Raw genomic sequence first — 18,314 nt, 5'->3', positions numbered from 1 at the left:
TACATGCACGTTTCCTATGTACATTCTTTTGGTATTTTGTACATATTTAAAATAATTATGACGTGCACTGCAACGTTATATACATAATATTTTAAAACATTTTAGGGCAAAAGTAGGAATATTAATAATTTAACGGTAGCGGAGAAAAAACGGAGCTGTAGTCACGAGCTAAAGGTCAGCCAATCAGGTGAAGGGAAACTAAGCACTGCGGTGATCTGGTTGAGACATGACAAGTGCGGCCGGCTGGACCTCAACTCGGCGCAAGATGGTGTTTTAGGCACACAGTGCAATGAAAGCCAAAGTGTTCCGCCATTGAGCCTCGTCCACGGGAACACGTGTCCGGGCGGAGTGACATCAAGCAGTTTGCGTTATGAACAGGAGCGGAAATGCTAATGTTTGCTATGTCCGTTGCTGATGTTGCGAACGGGGCCGGATGAGCAGCGTGTAGTCTAACGCGTCTTCACCGCGGGCCCGAACGAGTCTGTCGGCCGAGCCCGGAGCACCACAACACGGCAGGTGGGCACCAAGAAAGACAACGCAGTATTGTGAGAAAAAAAAAACCCAAAATAAGCGAGTTTTCGGGTACAAACAAGCCCCTCTCTCTGCGACCTGCTTCACATTGAATATTTATGTTGAAGTGAGACACAACCGGCCTTCAAAGTGGAAACAAGAAGAAGAGCAAAGGTAGTGTTAGCGACAAACCAACTACTAACTTGACATCAACAGCTTTTAGTGCATTTAAAGTGTTAATAGGATTTATTGTTTTACATCTGACAGACCATCACTGTGCAGTATTCCTAAGCTACCATGAACTTTGACTAGCAAAACAATTGGATGAAAGATCCATGGTGATGTAGTCTAGCCTGTGTGTGTTCCATTGCCCTTAGATGAATGCCGTGCGTGGGGGCACAGTGACATGGCGCCCCCAGCCATGGCAGGACGGGGACGGAGGAGGAGGAGAACCTCTGTCCGACAGCGACTCAGAAGAGGAGGACTTCCCAGATGACAGCACCACTCCGCTGGGGGACTACATCACTCATGGTGAGACCGTGGTTGCAAAGTAGTCCTGTTTTTAGGTCCAATACTTGTGTCAAGTATATTTTGTGTGAATTGAGACCAAATCTGTATCTGACCCCCCTTTTGTGTCCCGTGCTCAGGTTTGAAGCAGCTTCTGGATGCTCAGCAGCTTTGTGACGTAACGCTACTTGTTGAGGGGAAGAAGTTCATGTGTCACAGGTATGCTTCTTTTTAATCGCCTTATCCTGTGCTCTCTTACTTATGTTAATATTTTAACAAATTTTAATTGTGAAACAATAATTAAAAAAAAAAACACTACACTGCTTAGTTATTACTTTCACTTTCATAGGAGCAAATCCTTGAACATGCTTAATATGATAGCGCCATGCTATTGGTCCCAGCTGTCTTTGGGCGGGAGGCGGGGTACACCCTGGACTGGTGGCCAGCCAATCACAGGGCACATATAGACAAACAACCATTCACACTCACATTCATACCTATGGACAATTTGGAGTGGACAATTAACCTAGCATGTTTTTGGAATGTGGGAGGAAACCGGAGTACCTGGAAAAAAAAACACGCATGCACGGGGAGAACATGCAAACTCCAAACAGAGATGGGGCGAGGGTGGAATTGAACCCTGGTCTCCCCAGGTGAGAGGTCTGCACGCTAACCACTCGACCGCCGTGCAGCCCCCAGTACCTCATGTTCCATTTTATTTGTTATTATTTATTTTGTTGTAAGTAACTCGATTAATTCCAAAATAAATTAGATTAATTCTAAAATAATTACAAACAACCATTCACACTCACATTCATACCTATGGACAATTTGGAGTGGCTAATTAACCTAGCATGTTTTTGGAATGTGGGAGGAAACCGGAGTACCTGGAAAAAAAAAACACACATGCACGGGGAGAACATGCAAACTCCAAACAGAGATGGCCGAGGGTGGAATTGAACCCTGGGCTTCCTAGCTGTGAGGTCTGCACGCTAACCACTCGACTGCCGTGCCACCAAGTGATTAGTTTGTTACATATAATTTATGGCCGCGATGAAATGTAACCTGGAACCCAGTAAACCGAAGACCACCAGCTGACTTTGTGACGTGTGATCGCCCTGTGATTGGCCGCTGACCAGTCCAAGGTGTATTTTGGTATTTTGCCTGTCTGGGATTCGCACCCTCGCTGGTGCAGGCACTCCGGGCCCTGCTTCAACAGGAGAGTTCTCCTTATTCAACGAATAACTTGACAACTTCTCAAGCCGACATCCTTCTCGTCTGTTTAGGGTGCTGCTGGCAGCCGTGAGCCCGTACTTCCGGGCCATGTTCACGAGTCCTCTAGTGGAGTCTCGCCTCACTGAGATCCGACTGGAAGAAGTGACACCATCTGTCATGGAGACCATCATCCAGTTTGTGTACACCGGCGAGGCTGGGCTCTCTCTGGAAACTGCTGAGGATCTATTTGTGGCCGCCAATCGCCTTCAGGTCATGCCTCTACAGGACCTGTGCTCCAGGTGACCTCACGTGTGGTTCCACTTTTATTCATTTGCATATTCATATTCTCTTCCTGCTTCGACCAATCCTCCGCAGGTTTCTGTTTGAGCACCTCTCGGTGGACAACTGCCTGGGGATGTACTCGCTAGCTCGATCCCACCACGACCAGCTGCTCCTGCGCGCCTCCCTCAGGCTGGTGGCCCAACACTTTCCGCAGGTGTCCCGTCATAAGGACTTCCTCCTGCTGGATCACGGCACCCTAGGCAGCCTCCTGAGCTCTGACCGCTTGGGGGTGGACTCTGAGGCGGAGGTCTACGATGCCGCTCGGCGATGGGCTGAGCACAAGCCGTTGGACCGTTACGCCCACATGCCAACTCTGCTTCACCACCTGCGTCCAGGGCTCCTGTCCCAGGAGGAGAGTCGGAGACTGAACCAGGAGCTGGGTCCCGCTGCAGCTGGTGAGGGTCTCGGCGGGCCTCTGCGTCCGAGGGAGGGTATGTTTGAGAAGAAAATCGTGTGCGTGGACCTGTCGCCGAGAGAAGATGAGAATTTAGTCGCCCGAGACTACACCGTGGACTGCTTTGATCCGCGGACCGGGAAGTGGGAGAAGCTGGCGGCGTTGGACTCACTGGTGAGTCCTGGCTGCACGGCTGTAGGCGACAGACTGTTTGTGGCTGGAGGGATTCTGGGGACAGGTTCGGTGTCTGCTGCTGTGCACGAATACGACACCGTTCTGAATCGCTGGCTGGAGCGTCCGTCCATGGGCCTGCCCCGGTGCATGCTGGGCCTGCTGGGCTGTGGCGACTTGCTCTACGCTTTAGGGGGCAGCAATCGATCGGCGCTTTTGGACTCGAGTGAGATGCTGGAGCTGGCGACGCTCAAGTGGGCGCCGGGTCCTCGGTTACCAGTCCCCTTGCGAGCGTTTGCCTGTGCAGCTCTACGGGGGCGACTCTACCTTTTAGGCGGAACCACGCTGGAACAAAACCGTGCCGTGGTCCACTCCGGGGTCCTTATCTATCACACCCTTACAGACTGCTGGACTCGCGTGGCTCTGGACTCCGGCGCCACCTGCCTTGCTGGAGGTGTAGCAGTGCGAGGAGGGGTCTGTGCCATTGGGGGTTACATCAGGGACACCACGAAGTTCCTAGACGGAAACTACACTAATCTGGAGACTCTAGATGCTACTGGCCGGGTGCTGTTTTTCCGGGAAGGCAGGGCATTTGGCGTGGAGCGGGAGGTGACCGGGGGAGGGGTGACTGTCTCCGCAGAACAGCGCGGGGGTTCAGGCGGGGGCAGCGACAGAGCTCCGAGCCCTGTGGTTTTCCCAGGCCTGCCGCGGCGGATCGCAGCCGGGGGCGTGGCTCGGTGGAAACGGAGGATTTATGTTTTAGGCGGGGAAAATGGCGCCCGATTTTATGACAGCGTCTACTGCTGGAAACCTGGCTGGCGCAGCTGGGTGCAAAGACGCGAGAAACTCCCCGGAGACACGGGCGGGGTCAGCCAGTTTGGGTGCACCACTCTCAAGTTCCCCAAGAAACACATCCTGTCCAGACTGAGGAGAGCCAAAGAAAGCTGCGTTCTGGACGAGTAGCGGGAACGGAACCACCGAGATGAGCTTCACTTTGGGAACGCCACTCCACCTTAGATGCAGAAACATGTTAGGTTTATTCCAATGGATCAAGATGGAGGTCTGAATTTATTCCGATGCGCCTGAATGTACCATCACCTCGTGTAGCTCTCAGCACTGAAGTCATTGGATAGAAGCTTTTCTTTTGTTAGTTTAGTTGACATACAGAAACTTGAACCTTCTACTATTTCGTTGCGAGCCATTGAGAAACTTGAATAGCTTGTTGCAAACTTTCGACTGTACTGTTGATACACTCATTCATGCAATACGAGTTTGAAGTTTTTATATACAGTACAAACAAACAACACTTCAAAGTATTAAAGCTGCTGTATGTCACAGATAGTAGGGTGATAACTTTAAAATATACTGCAAATCCTGCCCTCTCGCCGCTTTGACTATGTAAATTATGCTATATGTAACACGTCAACTCATGATAGCGATTTGACAAACAAAGCAGCTAATGTTGGGTTATACATTTAAGAATAGCTTATCTTATTTAGGCTAAACAGCAGTTTACTCTCATTTTTATTGAGTTTAATTGTGAAAAATTTAGCCTTTTTTTGTTCAGTGTGTCTTTTAAACCACTATAACATTTTAGCCAGTGATGGTGGAAAAAAAAATATATAGGCTAATCCTCAGCGGGTGACATACGGCAGCTTTAATGGTTCTTAATTTATTCCAGTCCTCCATGATATAAACTGTGCCCACATTTTATGGTCCCAACTGGTTCATTCAGGATTACAGGACCCGTGATGGTGAATGATGTGAAGTATTTCTTTTGCAATTTATTTTTTCAGGTTTGAGTGTTGAAATTTAGTTTTATTACAGAGGGTAAGCATAGGATTTGAATACAGTATAAATAACTGCAACTGGCCCCGTGTGGCAATGTCACGGCCGTTATCCAACAAGTGTAGTTATTTGGTTCAAATAGACTAATCAATCGCATTAGCTGGCTTGATTACTACCAGTTAAGCCTTGCATTGCTTAAATGGAACCTTCATAGTAAAATTCAGTATGTGTGTAAAATCTTCATATGGTCGTAAAGGTTTGATCTGTTGGAAATCTTCAAGAAGATACCAGACACAATGAGACATAATGTGTGTTTATGAATTTTTCAAGCTTAGGACATTTGAATGTAAACTGGTTACTTCTAATCACATCATTATTTTTCACCAGGCTTTTGTTGTTTTTGGCTACAGGACATAGGTGCAGTAGGATTGGAAACACAATTGGTGAAATGTGAAATATTGTTAAGCCTCAAAGTAGTCATACTGTGACCACAGTCTTCAGATGGTAATTGCACGTGAAAATAGCAAAAGACGTCAACATAAGTGGTAAGACCGTTTTGACAAAACTATTAATTTCAATGCAGGCATATACTGTGGTGTGGAAAAAGTCTTTGCCCCTTTTTTGCATGATTGTCACTCAAATGTTTCACATCAATCATTTATGAATGACAACACAACTAGACACAGAATGCGTTTTTTAAATGAAACTTTTTGTACTTTTCCACTTTTTTGACCTATAATTAGAATGTTGCATTGTGTTAAACAATGTTAAAGTTTCAGAAGTTGGGTTCTGCAGCTATCAGAACACTGGAAGTTCCCCTGAGCATTTGGGAGTGTGACCAACCACTGGAGTGGGCGTGCTTGGAGGCGGACCGTGAGTGGAATAAATTAAAACCGACCGTTTTTGCGGGAAGCATGAAATTCAAAGAAATCCAGCTGGAATAGGTGCCAATTCTGGAAGATCTAGACAGCAAGTCTTCCAGGTCCTGAAGCAGCAACACAGCCCCAGGCCATCACACTACCACCACTGTATTTTACTGTTGGTATGATGTTCTTTTTCTGAAGTGCAGTGTTACTTTCATGCCAGTGGGACACAAACCTTCCAAAAAGCTCAACCTTTCAGTATTTTTCCAAAGGTTTTGTGGATCCTTGGATGTTTGGCAAAATTAAGATGATCCTTAATGTTTTTTGTCCAGCAGTGTTTTTTTGTCTTGGAGCTCTCTAATACAGGCCATTTTTACCCAGCGTCTTTCTTATTGTGAAGTCATGCACACTGACCTTAACTGAGTCAAGTGAGGCCTGCAGTTCTTTGGGCGTTGTGGGGTCTTTTGTGATGTCTTGGATGAGTCGTCTCTGCACTCTTGGGAGTAATTTTGGTTGGCCATCCACCCCTGAGAAGGTTCACCACTGTTCCATGTTTTTGCCATTTGTGGATAATGGCTCTCAATGTGGTTTGCTGCAGTCCAAAAGCTTTAGAAATGGCTTGATAACTTTTTCCATGCTGACAGATCTCAATTAGTCTGTTATGTTAATAATTTTTTCACACAGGGCCTTGTAGGTCTGAATTTTTTTTCTTCATAGAAAAGGTGGAACATGCATTTTGTGTGTAGTTGTGTTGTCATTGACTAATATTAAAATTGACAGACATGCAAAAAAAAAAAAAAAAAAACCTGGAAGGGGGTAAACACGTTTTCTCACCACTCTATATACTAAAAGTGAAATCCTCTACTAGAACATCTAGGAATGGAGTCTGCATGTTCTCGCATGCTTGCATGGGGTTCCTCTGGTTTCCTCCCAACGCTTAAAAAGCATAAGTGACTGACTGCTCACCAGTCCAGGGTGTACCCAGCTTTTCACCCTCTCAACTGTGAACCTGAATAGGAAAAGTGGTAGAAGATGGAAACATAGAATAATCACCATCATGTGATTCACTATGATTCGTTAGAATGGTGCAAAAGATTGTTTATATATTTAACACAACCTTTTAAAAATGTTAAAATGCCACTTTCTCTGGTCCTTTCCAGCCAAATGATAGAGTAGATAGTCATTAAAAAAGCAGTTACAGTAACTCAAATTAAATTACAATATTTACATTTACTTGCAACAACATTAGGTTAGTTACCTGTCAATCAAAACTGAGCATTACTTTTGGTAAGGCAAAGGTTTTAAAGACTTTTTTTTTTTTTAAGCAGACTGGTAGAGCCATGCCCTTTTACTATTTTTATTAATAGGAGATTTAGGCCGGAATTGTTCACCTTTACACTTGCAGTGTGATGTGTGTGGTTCAACTATGGACTTAATTGATGTCATGCCATTTTGAATTGAAACGTGTATATGCATTTGTTTTTCTGTGTGTATACTGGTTGATGTGTGTTTATGAAACGTGCAAGTCTTCTATGCTGATGGGTACATCTGCTTAACACAAGCTCTTTGCACCAGATACATCCACAAAGAAAGCTCTTTTGTACCATCAATAAAGTTTGTGAACTGCACTCGGTTCAAATGAAATGAATGCACAACTTGTCGTAGGGGATTGATTCTGGGAGTACAATAAGTATTTTTTGAAAACTTCTAACTAACCGGATGTTCTATCAGGATGCAAGTGGGTGCTGGCGCCTCTACCTCTTCATGACTTGGAGGCCCTGGATGCTCTGCTTTCGTCTCAAGGCCAAGTCGTTTTCCATCAGCTCTACTTTTATCTACTAAGAAAAAGCACAAGGAAAATGCAAACCTCATTATTTGAAACTTTGGCATCATTTAACATGAGAATACATCATTCTAACTACAGTGCATGTATAGGTCAAAAGTGGAAAAGGCATATCAGGTCCCCTTACAACAACACAATTCCCAAACCAGACAGGAAGCATGTGAGGAATCAGAGCTGGATACTAATTATCCCACCATGTTGCAGTCTCGATGCCGCTACAGCTCAGCAGGATGACAGGTTAAACCCAAGTAAATGTGTTACTAAAATGTTACTTAGATTTGATGGAATAAAAATAAAATGTCTAAGGTGTATTGCCATCTGCTGGCATTAGCGTATTATTACACATCATGTTCAAAGTTATGTTCCAGACAATTATTATGAAATGAACCCAACTTCTTCCACTGGGTTAATTCAGTGGACAATAGATTTCAGTTCTGACATTGTGACAAATGGCTCAGCATTTATGTACTAGTACTACTTGCAGGTCTTCTAGGTCATTGAACAACACAGAAACCATGTAAATGTTTGGATTTCCAGTTTTAATCATCACTCTTTTATATTTAAGCAGATATTCCCCAAGAGTTGTATATACTGTATCTGACACCTAAAGATATCTCCCATGACTACCCCACCTGTTTCCCACCTTCATGCAGAGCTTCAGCATCACTATAATGTCCTTGTTGGGATAGGGGGCGGGCGGGGCGGGGGGTTCCAAAAAACAGGGCAGAGGGTTAAGGAGGAGGGTTTTGGTTTGTTTTTTTGCATGAATGAAGAGTCAGAGCCGTCACCAGGCACTGATCACCTTTCACACCAATACTAAGAGTTAGAGGCGGATCCCGGCAGGCTGGATCGAGTCCACGAAACTTCCAATACTTGTGATCGTCTGTGAGGCATCTAATGCCCCAATCCTGCAAGGTGATTAAGAGGTAAGGGGAATTTAAGGCTGGAGGCTGGTGTAGTTTCTGTGTGTTAGTTGGTTTAATGCCTAAGAGCATTGGCGGCTTTGGCCGGCACTGCCATGTGCCGACTTGGGAGGACGGAGGAGGAAAAGAAGCGAGATGTGGAAGTTAAACAACGATGAAGTAAAAACACCAAAAAAAAAAAAAATCTGTCTTGGGTAGAGGAACTGAATGATAAAGGGGTAACAGAGTCCAATTAAAATTGAGAAAGTCGTGGAACAGCAAACATTCTGACGCACCCCAATAAAACATCCACCCCCCCCAAAAGGCAAACAAGCAAGTCAGTCAAGCCATACAAAGCAACATGATCCCACTGATCTTAATCTATAAATTATTTCTCCCAGGATATACTGTAAACCAGAAAGTACTTTGTTCACGGCCGGTCAACTAAGGTAGGGTCCAAGCTGGGAAAAAAAAAAACACAAAACATGATGGATGCAAGACAGTCTCCCATCAATCATATGGCTAATTCAGAAATATCAGTGACACAGGCAATGATTTCAGCAGCATTATCAGGGGTCTGATCAACATACAATAAATACAGCACATTCAGAGTAATAGAAATGCATGGTGCGGGACAGATAAACAGCAAGCTTGAATGTTGGAGTATCAAGTTTGCCACATACAATCACATTTCTATAGAAACGCTGAACATTCCACACTGAATGGTTTTACATGTCGGATTCGGTACAGGTAATTTCTTACATCAGCTGCACTGAGCCCAGCGGGATTCCATAGTGTCACTATTATGGAAAAATGTGATGCGACACAGAATGTAGACCAAGTCTGAGAACAGTAAGCAGGCTCTAGGGCATTACATTTCTATTTGTCACTTAATGCTAATCTCAATCAAATACACTGCAAAGTTGTCACAGTGACCGTGTGACAAGTTGACAACCATGTATGGAGTTGAGCGGTAATCCTGAAAACAATAAAACGGGGCAAACTGACAGCAGTGAGAGGGCACCCCAACCCTGGTAGGCACTCTTTTGAAAAAGGTGCCACTCTGGAGTACAGCGGGAGGACAGAAAATCTGTAGGACTTGATCCAAAAGGCATGGAGTGTGGCGCACCTCCCTTTTTTCTCCGCTCAACCTCCCTGTGTTGACAACGAGAGTGGAGGTGGAATCAAGAATGTCCTGGAGTGATGAGTCCTCTTTGTACTCCGATTCCATGCTCATCATCAGAGCAGACATAGCATGGACTAAGAAAGAGAGGAGATGAGTGTTGTATCTGGGAGGCAACACATGTCCTCTTCTACCTGGCCTCCTCCTGCCGGTCCTCCCTCTTGGATCGAACGGGCTGAGAGCCATCAGCAGGCTGCTGGACCCAGTTATTGTCATGTAGCCCGACACGGCAGCCTGGAGTGTCCTTGTCTGTGCGCCGGCAGCACATCCAGTAGGAACGTCCATAAGGCAGGTCATGGTGGTAGGGTTTAGGGTGCCAACGGCACAATGAAACATCCCCGCGCTCGTAATGGCGCTTACACTGCTTACAGGGGTCATCCCGATATAGAGGGTCTTGATTCCAGCGAGAGTCCACCGCCCGCACTCCATAGGTCTCGATCAGCACTTTGAAGTAGTGGCAGGTACACTTGAGGGCCGCCAAGGAGCGTGTTGGCAAGTAACTAAAGATATTGACCATGATGTGGTCGGGGAGCAGCAGCATGTACTGGCGAGGTTCAAGCAAGCGCTGGATCTGAAAGCGGATTTCCAAAAAATCATGGGAGACGTGGCGATAGAGGCGACACAGTGATGGATCTGAACACTCTTCCCCAACACTGGCCAGGGGAGAGTCCGGTCGAGGGGCCCGCTCTCCCGGGCCCACAACCACCCCCGCTCCCTGGCTGCTGTTGCCGCTGTGTGCACAGTCCAGAGAGCATAATCCCGACGCCCTGCCAGAACCTGTTGCTTTAGATTCCTCCTCTGCCCCTCGTGGGGGTGGGAAAAAAAAGAGCTGTCCCGGAGGAGGATCATCTGATGAGTGGTCAGTAGAGCTGGCTACACTTGTGACACCTCCTCCCCCGCCAGGCATAGCAAAGCACACAGTCTCCTCCTGCACATTCTCTGTGCTGTCCTTGCCATAAAACACACATTGATCCACAGCACCTGTGACCACTACTTCCACGTGAAAACCAGTCACCCGCTCCCTACCCACGCCCACGGTTTTTTTCTCTCCCGAAGAAGGCTCCTGGGTCGTTTCTGGACTGCCGCAGGCCTGTCTGTCAGGGGGATGGAGGTCCCCGTCTGGTTTGGGGGCAGCGGTTGTGGCAGCAAGGAGCAGACTGCTGGGGTCTCTTGACGAGGGACTGACAAGCTGGTAGAGGTCACAGGTGATTTTCTCTTTTGACCTTGCTGCTGCCTGGTTACTCCCGCCTCCACAGCTCATAAACATGCAGCGGGACCGACTCGCCGGCTCCAGCTGAGAACGCGGGTCCAGATTAGACACTCGAAAAGCTATCCTCACCTCACCGTGGCTGTGGTTGGCAGGTGGAGGAGGTGTGACAATACTGGGCTCGGTTCCTCCCCTCAGTTCCCTTTCTCGATTAGAAAAGCCTATTCCTGAACCAGCGCCAATATGGAGGCGATTCTCCAGGTTCTGGGACTCAAAATGTGCAATGGCCTGTGCAACCCGGCATGACTCTTGCTGTTCCTCGAGCTCCTGGTCTGTCTGAATGGGAGATGATGATTCCTTGGTCTCTTTGGAAGCTTGACCTTTTGAACTGTCAGACACGAACCTCAAAGAGGTGGGGTCCGATTCTGTTCCCTCGAGTAGCGTGTGCTGGTGTGTGGTAAGGCCCTGGTCGTGGCTGGTTAGAGAGGGCGCTTGCTGGTGGGTCCCATGAACAGCCACAATATCTCGGAGGGCCATGGCTGTCCTCTGCTCAACCAAAGCAACCATCTGAGCCACTGACAACAGGTCTGTCTCGTTGGCCCCATCGAGTGCGGGCTGATCAGGGCTAGGAGGTATAGTGGGTGCTTCGGTTGAGCCATGGCTGAGATGTATTTCCGAGGCATGGGCACGGTTTGGTGGGTCATAGGACGAGCATCTCCTTCGTCGTTTTGCTTTGCTGCAGTCAGTCGCCCAGTTACCTTTAACCTGTGATGAAAACGACAAAAGGACCAGCATTAACGTTTTTACACATAAAATCTTTGAAGAAAAATCTTTGTTATTTGGTTTAGCAGCTTACCTTCATTGCGCTGGGTCTGGGGTGGCCTGCCCCACTAAACTGGTGTGCCACAAAGAAGGCAATCTTCTCCTTAGTGTTTCCCGGTTTGATGACATACCAGGTATCTAACAGCACTCGGCCGTCTTCCATTTGGGACCCAGAAGAGGGGAGTGATGAAGGGGTTGAAGTGGGCATAGGGGTCTGACTCTGGGTCAGGGGACTTGAGTTAAGCTCAGATTCAGGTGGCGTGTTCTCTGAGCCCACATCCTCCACTCCTACATTGTCCTCCTGCCCGCTCCCCAGAATGCCCCCATCTTCTGCTCCATCGCCCGCCCTCCTGGCACCAGGAGGGGGATCGCCTTTGCAGAGGGAGGAAGACCCTGCCCCATTTACAGCTATAGCATTGCTCCCCGTGCCAGGACTCCTTGCTTTGTTCTGAGAGTAGGTGCCAAAGGGGCGCGGGCACCAAAGGCGGATGTGGGAGAAGGTGTCTCGGTCCATCAGGATGCGGACCTCTGTAACATACCAGCACCTACGCTGGCCTGCAGGCACCCAGGACCAGTGCTCTCATGGTCAGATTCCTATGTCAGCGCCAACCCGTGCAGCCCTATCTGCCACAAAGCTCTCCTTTACCCGCCGTGTATGGAACCTGCATTAAGAAGACAGTTGGAGGTCGAAAGAAAGGGAAGAGGACAAGCAGAAAAAAATATTGAGATGAAAGAAAATAAGAGCACGTCAAATGTTCAGGAAGTACGTATCTCAACAGGTCATAATAAAGGTCATGTCTGTCAGAAGCACTTCACACGGTGCATTTTTCTTCGGCGTCAGTGACTGGAACTCAGTGGTATCTAAGCCTCTAAATCAAATTAAAAAGGGATTTCAGGTTGGGTGTCTGCAGCCAACGGATGAGATGGAACAAAAGGTGTCAAATGGACTCCTCTCCTGCATCTCTGGTACATAAAGGACTTGCTAAATGGAAGGCAACACGGGGAGGAGCATGCAGGCATATGCTGGACCTATTTTTAGAAACCTGTCAAAGGGAGTGGGGGTAGTAGTGAAACTGTACTAGGATTGGGCAAAAGAAACAATATAAATTTGCCCTGCCGTAGAGAATAGAATTCTATTGCTCGCTCTCTATAATGCATGTTGATGGTGGAACATAGCCGAGGAATAACTAAATGTAATAAGTAGCCGTACTAACTGCTAAGCTAGCTTGAATATAAAGTAGCATAAACAAAAGGATAAGTGTTTAGTACACTTTTAACCTCATTACAGCAGAATGTAACCCAGCTATGAAGAGGTAATTAGCAAGTAACAAAAACCTATTGAGCAAATACTACAAAAGTTACACAGAACTGCATTGTGAACGCACACGACCAAAAAACAGAAAATGACACAAAACTACCAGCTACGTCAGCAGCTGAAGGGGGAGACTTTGTAACCTGTGACCTGTTGGTTCTAAATGGTTCTATGATCATTTATATGCCAAACAATATATTGTGACATACAGTATATCCTTTTCATGGTAGGCTGATTTCAGGCCAAATAGTCTCCTTCTAGTCTCCTTACACTAACCCCTTCATTCGGAATATTCTGCAGGCCACAGGGGGTCCTTGGCTGCTCCCAAAATGCTTTGCTTCCACATTGATACCAGCTGTAAGTGCCGTCAGGAGAGCGCAGGCATATCTGTGAGAACGTAGGAGCATTACAGCAACAAGTTTGACTCACTGTAGAAGGCCTTTCTCTGTTGCTAAAAACGGATGAAACCCACATATACAGCTCATCCAGCAACCTCAGATATTCTGTCATTCATGCTGCATCGTCAAGACAAAATAAAATGGATTGCAATAGTGACTCAAACTTCGACTGACTGACTCAAACATGGCTCAGAAGGAAGATGTTAAGAAATGGGTGAGAGAAAACGTACACCCAGTCTCACTATCCAAGTCTGTGCAGGTCCTAACATGCAACTATTTCAGTAATGTCATCGAAGAGCAACTGTATGTCTTTCATTAGCTTGTCCTCAGTTGGGACAATTCAGTTTGAAAATTACAGTGAAAATGCTCATCCTGAAATACACACATTGAAAATATAAAGTTGACTTATTTGTATGCTTTTTCATCGCTTGTTGTACAGCTTACTTTTTCCTCAGCCATGGAAAACATATGTACAATATCCTGACCAAATATACCATGTATAGACTTATTTGATTCTCTCCTTGATTCCTCATCCATTTCCCTCTTGTTGAAGTTCTCTATTGCTCTGCTTACATGTGCCTGATGAATGGTGTCTTTTTGGACAGCACCAGTAGAATCTTCTCCAAAATAAATCCAGACAGTAACAATACAGTACAGACCTGCCAGAGAACATTGTAGCACTACCTGTCCAATGCTGATAAGACAGAAGCTATTAAACATTTTCAGAAATAACATGGCTCTTGCTTTTCTAACCAAAAAGGGATTTCCAGATTTTTGTGTTTCAAATGTCACTGCGCTATGCACTTTTCTTGTACTGTAAATCTCTAAAGTCAGTTATACCAGAACCGGTCATTACAACCAAATTACGAATACGGTCTAGATACAAATTCCTAGGATTGGCTTCAGAAAAATCCATGACTTTAACCTCTGTGAAAGATTTTTTAGGAAGATAACGAAAGCAAAGTGGTGTCTGTCTGCATATTTGTCAAAAAATGACAAGGCTGTGATACATTGTGTTACACAAAAGGTAATGCTTTTGTAATAAACACACACAACACAAACTCAAAGAGCAGCAGGTTGCACTTTTCAGAGGCCCAATGTACTTTTACTGCCCTGTCTGCCAGTGGCCAGTCATTGCAAGACAGAAAGCAACTACACTGAACATCAATCTGACCAAAACTATATGTAATCAGTGGAATCTGAAATAATATCCAACTTATCAATTCATCAATGACCCTGTCAAAATGCTATACTGGAGTTACATAAAAATGACAAAGAGAAAGTTGCATTAAAGTGCATGTTATGTGCTGATACTGCAGGGTCTCGGAGACACTGAGAAGCTGCTGCTTTTTAGAAGGTTTACTGATAAAATAACAGGTTAATATTGGTCGTAATGTATTCCAAAAACACAGATCGGAGCAGTTACCAGTTTATTTAAAATCACTTATCAGTAATCCGCCCCCCCCAAAAAACGATCATGTTAATCTGTTCGGTACCACACAATCACGTTTATTTACATCCAGACTCTCAACTACACAAATAGTTTTGTAAATGCACAAGACTGCACTTGTCATTTAATGATAAAAGTAACTTTCATTTGAGTTGGAACAGCCAGAGGTTAAAGTCTAATAAAAAAATGTAATCAGCAACCAAACAACATAAAGCTTAATGACCCAACTGTTACTGTAATTGAGTGAGCTGACATTTGGTTGCAACTGAATTCTGACCTCTTAAACATTGACGGTGACAACCCGGCCAGGCTAGTTTGTGCAGGAACGAACCAGACATGCAACACAGTTTTGTCTTGAACATGTGAAAATTTTAGGCCTGCACAGTAAATGTTTGTCATTGGTTAGTCGAGACTAGAATGACTGGTTTAAGTACACCTTGGACTATTATGTCAAATCTAAACTCTAAAGTCATGGCCTCATGACATTTTTTCCTGAGGATTTATACCGCCATCAAAGCCATCAATACGGGCGTGGGTTGTGAGCTTTGAAATAAAGAAAATGTGACAAAGACCACTAAGGCCCTGTCCACACATGAATGGGATTTAGACGCGAAGATCACTGACTGAAAACAACGTTTAGCGAGACTGAAGAAGTGGAATTACTTCTGCAAGGCACCATCAGGAGAATCTTGACTTGGGATGAGCTTTTCTTAGCTGTGTACTGTGTAGAATACACATTCTACACACAGAAGGAACACGTGTCTGTGACCATACTTCATCATATCGTGATACATCCTAAAAATATTGCGATATATGCTGTGGTCTATATCGCTCAACTCGAGTGCAGATCAGGCTGCTCAGATTTGCCAAACGTGCTGTATTTTAGGTTTTATGTGGGCCACGGTACAGGTCGGATGGGCCTGTACACCCCTTAGAACTGTACTGTAAACCGCCACTTTATGAATGTAGTCACCAAATATTGGCCTGCATACAATAGACTTGAGTCAAAATGTCAATATATATATTTACTGTTAATGCACGTACTCAAATGTTATATAGAATGTTGGAGATAATACAAGGTTATCAAGCTTGCCAGTAAATAGGTGTCCAATTTTGGGATGTGTGGTCAGAAAAGAAAATATGTGTTTTGAGGAACAGTTATGGGCCGAATCAGAAATATTCGATTTAAAAACAGGTTTATAAAACATGTTCTTATTTGATGTTTAGCTTCACAGCTTTAGGACTACTTGAAAGACAAAACATTTAGTATCAATATATTAAATAGACATAATCGTCTTATATGGAGTCAATATTTTCTTTGGCAGCAACAAGTACGGACATAAATGTCTTAGCAATTCACCATAAAACTGGTAAACCACAGCTGCCTGAGAACCGAGCTACATTAAATCGTTTCAACTGAAACAGCTCCTGAAAAAGGTTTGGGTTTAAGCTTTCTGCATCAAACTAATCCTCCAAATCCTGACCAAGCAGAGAAGCAGCCAGTAACACTTCAGAGCTGGGGACTTGGTACATAAAGTTGTAGCTGTGATCGCTGACAAAACACACAAACAGGAGCATCATGACTTCTACCTGTACCAACATAACCGGATAGGTTCACACAAAGGATGCCATAGTAGTCTAAAAAAATTCTCGTATTGGGCTTCAGGAAGCAGCTTTGAGCTGCTGTTTAATCAGACACTGGTGATGTAACCTCATGTACATTTGGTATCAATTTAAAACAATGTGCACACTTTATAAATGATTTAAGACAAGATAAAGAAATGTGTGGAAATCCTGATTCGCTCATATTTGGTAGGGAGACTCCAATTTTGCAATTTTGAGAAATTCCCGATAGCAACTAAGCTGCATTTTCGCCAGGAAAAATAGCTGATTAATAAAGCTGCAAGTGGTTCGGAAGATGATAAAGCATGGCAACCGGATGGACAAATCACTGGTCAAGGATAACAGGGCAACCCCCCACCCCCAGCCAAAATTTACATTCGGAATAATTCCTTGACTGATATAGCATACAGCTACTCAGCTGTGAAACAGTATTCCAAAAAAAGTCCACAAACAACATGCATGTAGAAAGTGTATGTGTGAGGCTATCCTCCACAGCGACATCATTACTAGTTAGACTTTGATTCGTCAATCAATGGGGCACTAAGCGTAATTGATAAGTTGGAAGGCAGTCGACACATCATGCATCCTTATCTGTCTAGATACAATCAGCACAACAAGACCTGTCCAATAGTGGCTACTTCAAAACCAGGTTCATGGATTCTTTTAAAACATGTGAATCTTTCAACCAAATGTCCATTAATCTAAATGTCCACACTACTTTGAATAAAAATAGTAAGGAAGAGGGGTACTGCCGCCATGAGAAATATCATATAAGTCAACATCAGTACCAGTGAATACATGGTCAAGCTCAAAACAGTGAATTGTTGGTTTTACTGTAATTGCATAATATACATTATTGCAAATGTGATGGCGCTAACCGCTGTAAATAACATCAATAAAGTTTGTTTGACGGTTATTATCATCAGTACACAGTTTGCCTACAAACCAATAGCATGTATACCCAATTAGGAGAGTCAAGCTTACGTAGCGTCACAGAAACGCCATTTCTTGATGATTGTGCGGGACAAGCAAGTGTAATGTTTAATCCGAATCGGTTCAAACTAACAACACTCTGAAGGCAATTTGTATTTCGCCCAGTTACAATAGAAAAGTTACGTAAATAAACAACTATACACCGTCGGCTAACAGGCTTGCTAAGTTCATATTGTAATTTACCTGCAAAGTAGCTAGCAAGCTAACAAGGTGGAAAAAAAAACATTGGAATTCGTCTGCCCTCTTACCTTAACCACTCCGCTGTTCACACACAAGCAACTCGGCTCTTAAACTGTCGACGGTTAGACTTTCCTCGTAGTATTTCTCCTGCCCAAACCTGTTTGTGAAATGCAGGTGACACGACTTAACTGTCCGTGTCCACGTACGCTAAGCTAGCTCACGCTTAAGCTAACGTCGACAGCAGCTACTTTCTATTATCAGCCTTCTTGAGCGGCGGCTACTATCGAGGCTTGTCAGTTCCTTGAACGCAGCCTGGCTGGTTGTATACCTTGTTAGGAGTCTCGGCGGCCCCTCTCACGCTATCTATTTAGAAGTGACACAAGCTTTTACGGTATGTGCAGTGGGATACCAAAATAATCAGTGTCAACACGACAGAGCGAGGAAGGCCATCTTGTTGACAAGCAGCTGCATAAGGCGGCCAGCCAATAGCGAACCAGAGTCGGTGGTGTGCCCATATATGGCGGATGCGCGCCACCCCCCACCTCTGCTGCTGCACTCACTGGACAGCGCTGTCCGGTAAAGTGGGCGATACTGAACATTTTGGTATCAAT

At 45.0% G+C, this 18,314-nt stretch overlaps 2 protein-coding genes across 5 annotated transcripts; one reads left to right on the top strand and one right to left on the bottom strand.

The window, feature by feature from the left end:
* Window positions 1-176: 176 nt before the first annotated feature.
* On the top strand, window positions 177-6,627 carry LOC131134208 (kelch repeat and BTB domain-containing protein 8). 3 transcript variants are annotated; one of them, XM_058079222.2, is made up of 6 exons: window positions 177-516; window positions 639-684; window positions 888-1,041; window positions 1,158-1,236; window positions 2,304-2,531; window positions 2,608-6,627. In XM_058079222.2, the coding sequence occupies exons 3-6, from the start codon at window positions 888-890 to the stop codon at window positions 4,100-4,102; spliced, it is 1,956 nt and encodes a 651-aa protein (XP_057935205.1). In that variant the 5' UTR covers window positions 177-516; window positions 639-684; the 3' UTR covers window positions 4,103-6,627. The 3 variants fall into 3 exon arrangements, with proteins under 3 accessions (XP_057935205.1, XP_057935206.1, XP_057935204.1); XM_058079223.2 differs by lacking the exon at window positions 639-684; XM_058079221.2 differs by having other exon boundaries at window positions 177-684.
* A 1,358-nt stretch (window positions 6,628-7,985) lies between these two features.
* fbxo46 (F-box protein 46) lies at window positions 7,986-18,184 on the bottom strand. 2 transcript variants are annotated; one of them, XM_058079219.2, is made up of 3 exons: window positions 17,772-18,184; window positions 11,782-12,409; window positions 7,986-11,690 (listed from the first exon to the last, which is right to left on the bottom strand). In XM_058079219.2, exons 2-3 carry the CDS (start codon window positions 12,259-12,261, stop codon window positions 9,849-9,851), a joined length of 2,322 nt encoding a protein of 773 aa, XP_057935202.2. In that variant the 5' UTR covers window positions 12,262-12,409; window positions 17,772-18,184; the 3' UTR covers window positions 7,986-9,848. The 2 variants fall into 2 exon arrangements, with proteins under 2 accessions (XP_057935202.2, XP_057935203.2); XM_058079220.2 differs by having other exon boundaries at window positions 18,032-18,178.
* Window positions 18,185-18,314: the final 130 nt, after the last annotated feature.

Source organism: Doryrhamphus excisus, linkage group LG8 (genome assembly GCF_037039965.1).
Source record: "Doryrhamphus excisus strain RoL-2023G ecotype Guam linkage group LG8, RoL_Dexc_Guam_v1.1, whole genome shotgun sequence".
Taxonomy (NCBI): Eukaryota; Metazoa; Chordata; class Actinopteri; order Syngnathiformes; family Syngnathidae; genus Doryrhamphus; species Doryrhamphus excisus.
This window is presented reverse-complemented; position numbering and strand designations above follow the sequence as displayed.

Bases quoted from the DNA above. Each gene is read 5' to 3' on its own strand.
- LOC131134208 (XM_058079223.2), top strand. From the start codon at position 888: ATGAATGCCGTGCGTGGGGGCACAGTGACATGGCGCCCCCAGCCATGG. The intron at 1,237-2,303 runs GTATGCTTCTTT...TCGTCTGTTTAG, and splicing joins AAGAAGTTCATGTGTCACAG to GGTGCTGCTGGCAGCCGTGA. The intron at 2,532-2,607 runs GTGACCTCACGT...AATCCTCCGCAG, and splicing joins CTACAGGACCTGTGCTCCAG to GTTTCTGTTTGAGCACCTCT.
- fbxo46 (XM_058079219.2), bottom strand. From the start codon at position 12,261: ATGGACCGAGACACCTTCTCCCACATCCGCCTTTGGTGCCCGCGCCCC. The intron at 11,691-11,781 runs GTAAGCTGCTAA...TTTTCATCACAG, and splicing joins CCAGACCCAGCGCAATGAAG to GTTAAAGGTAACTGGGCGAC.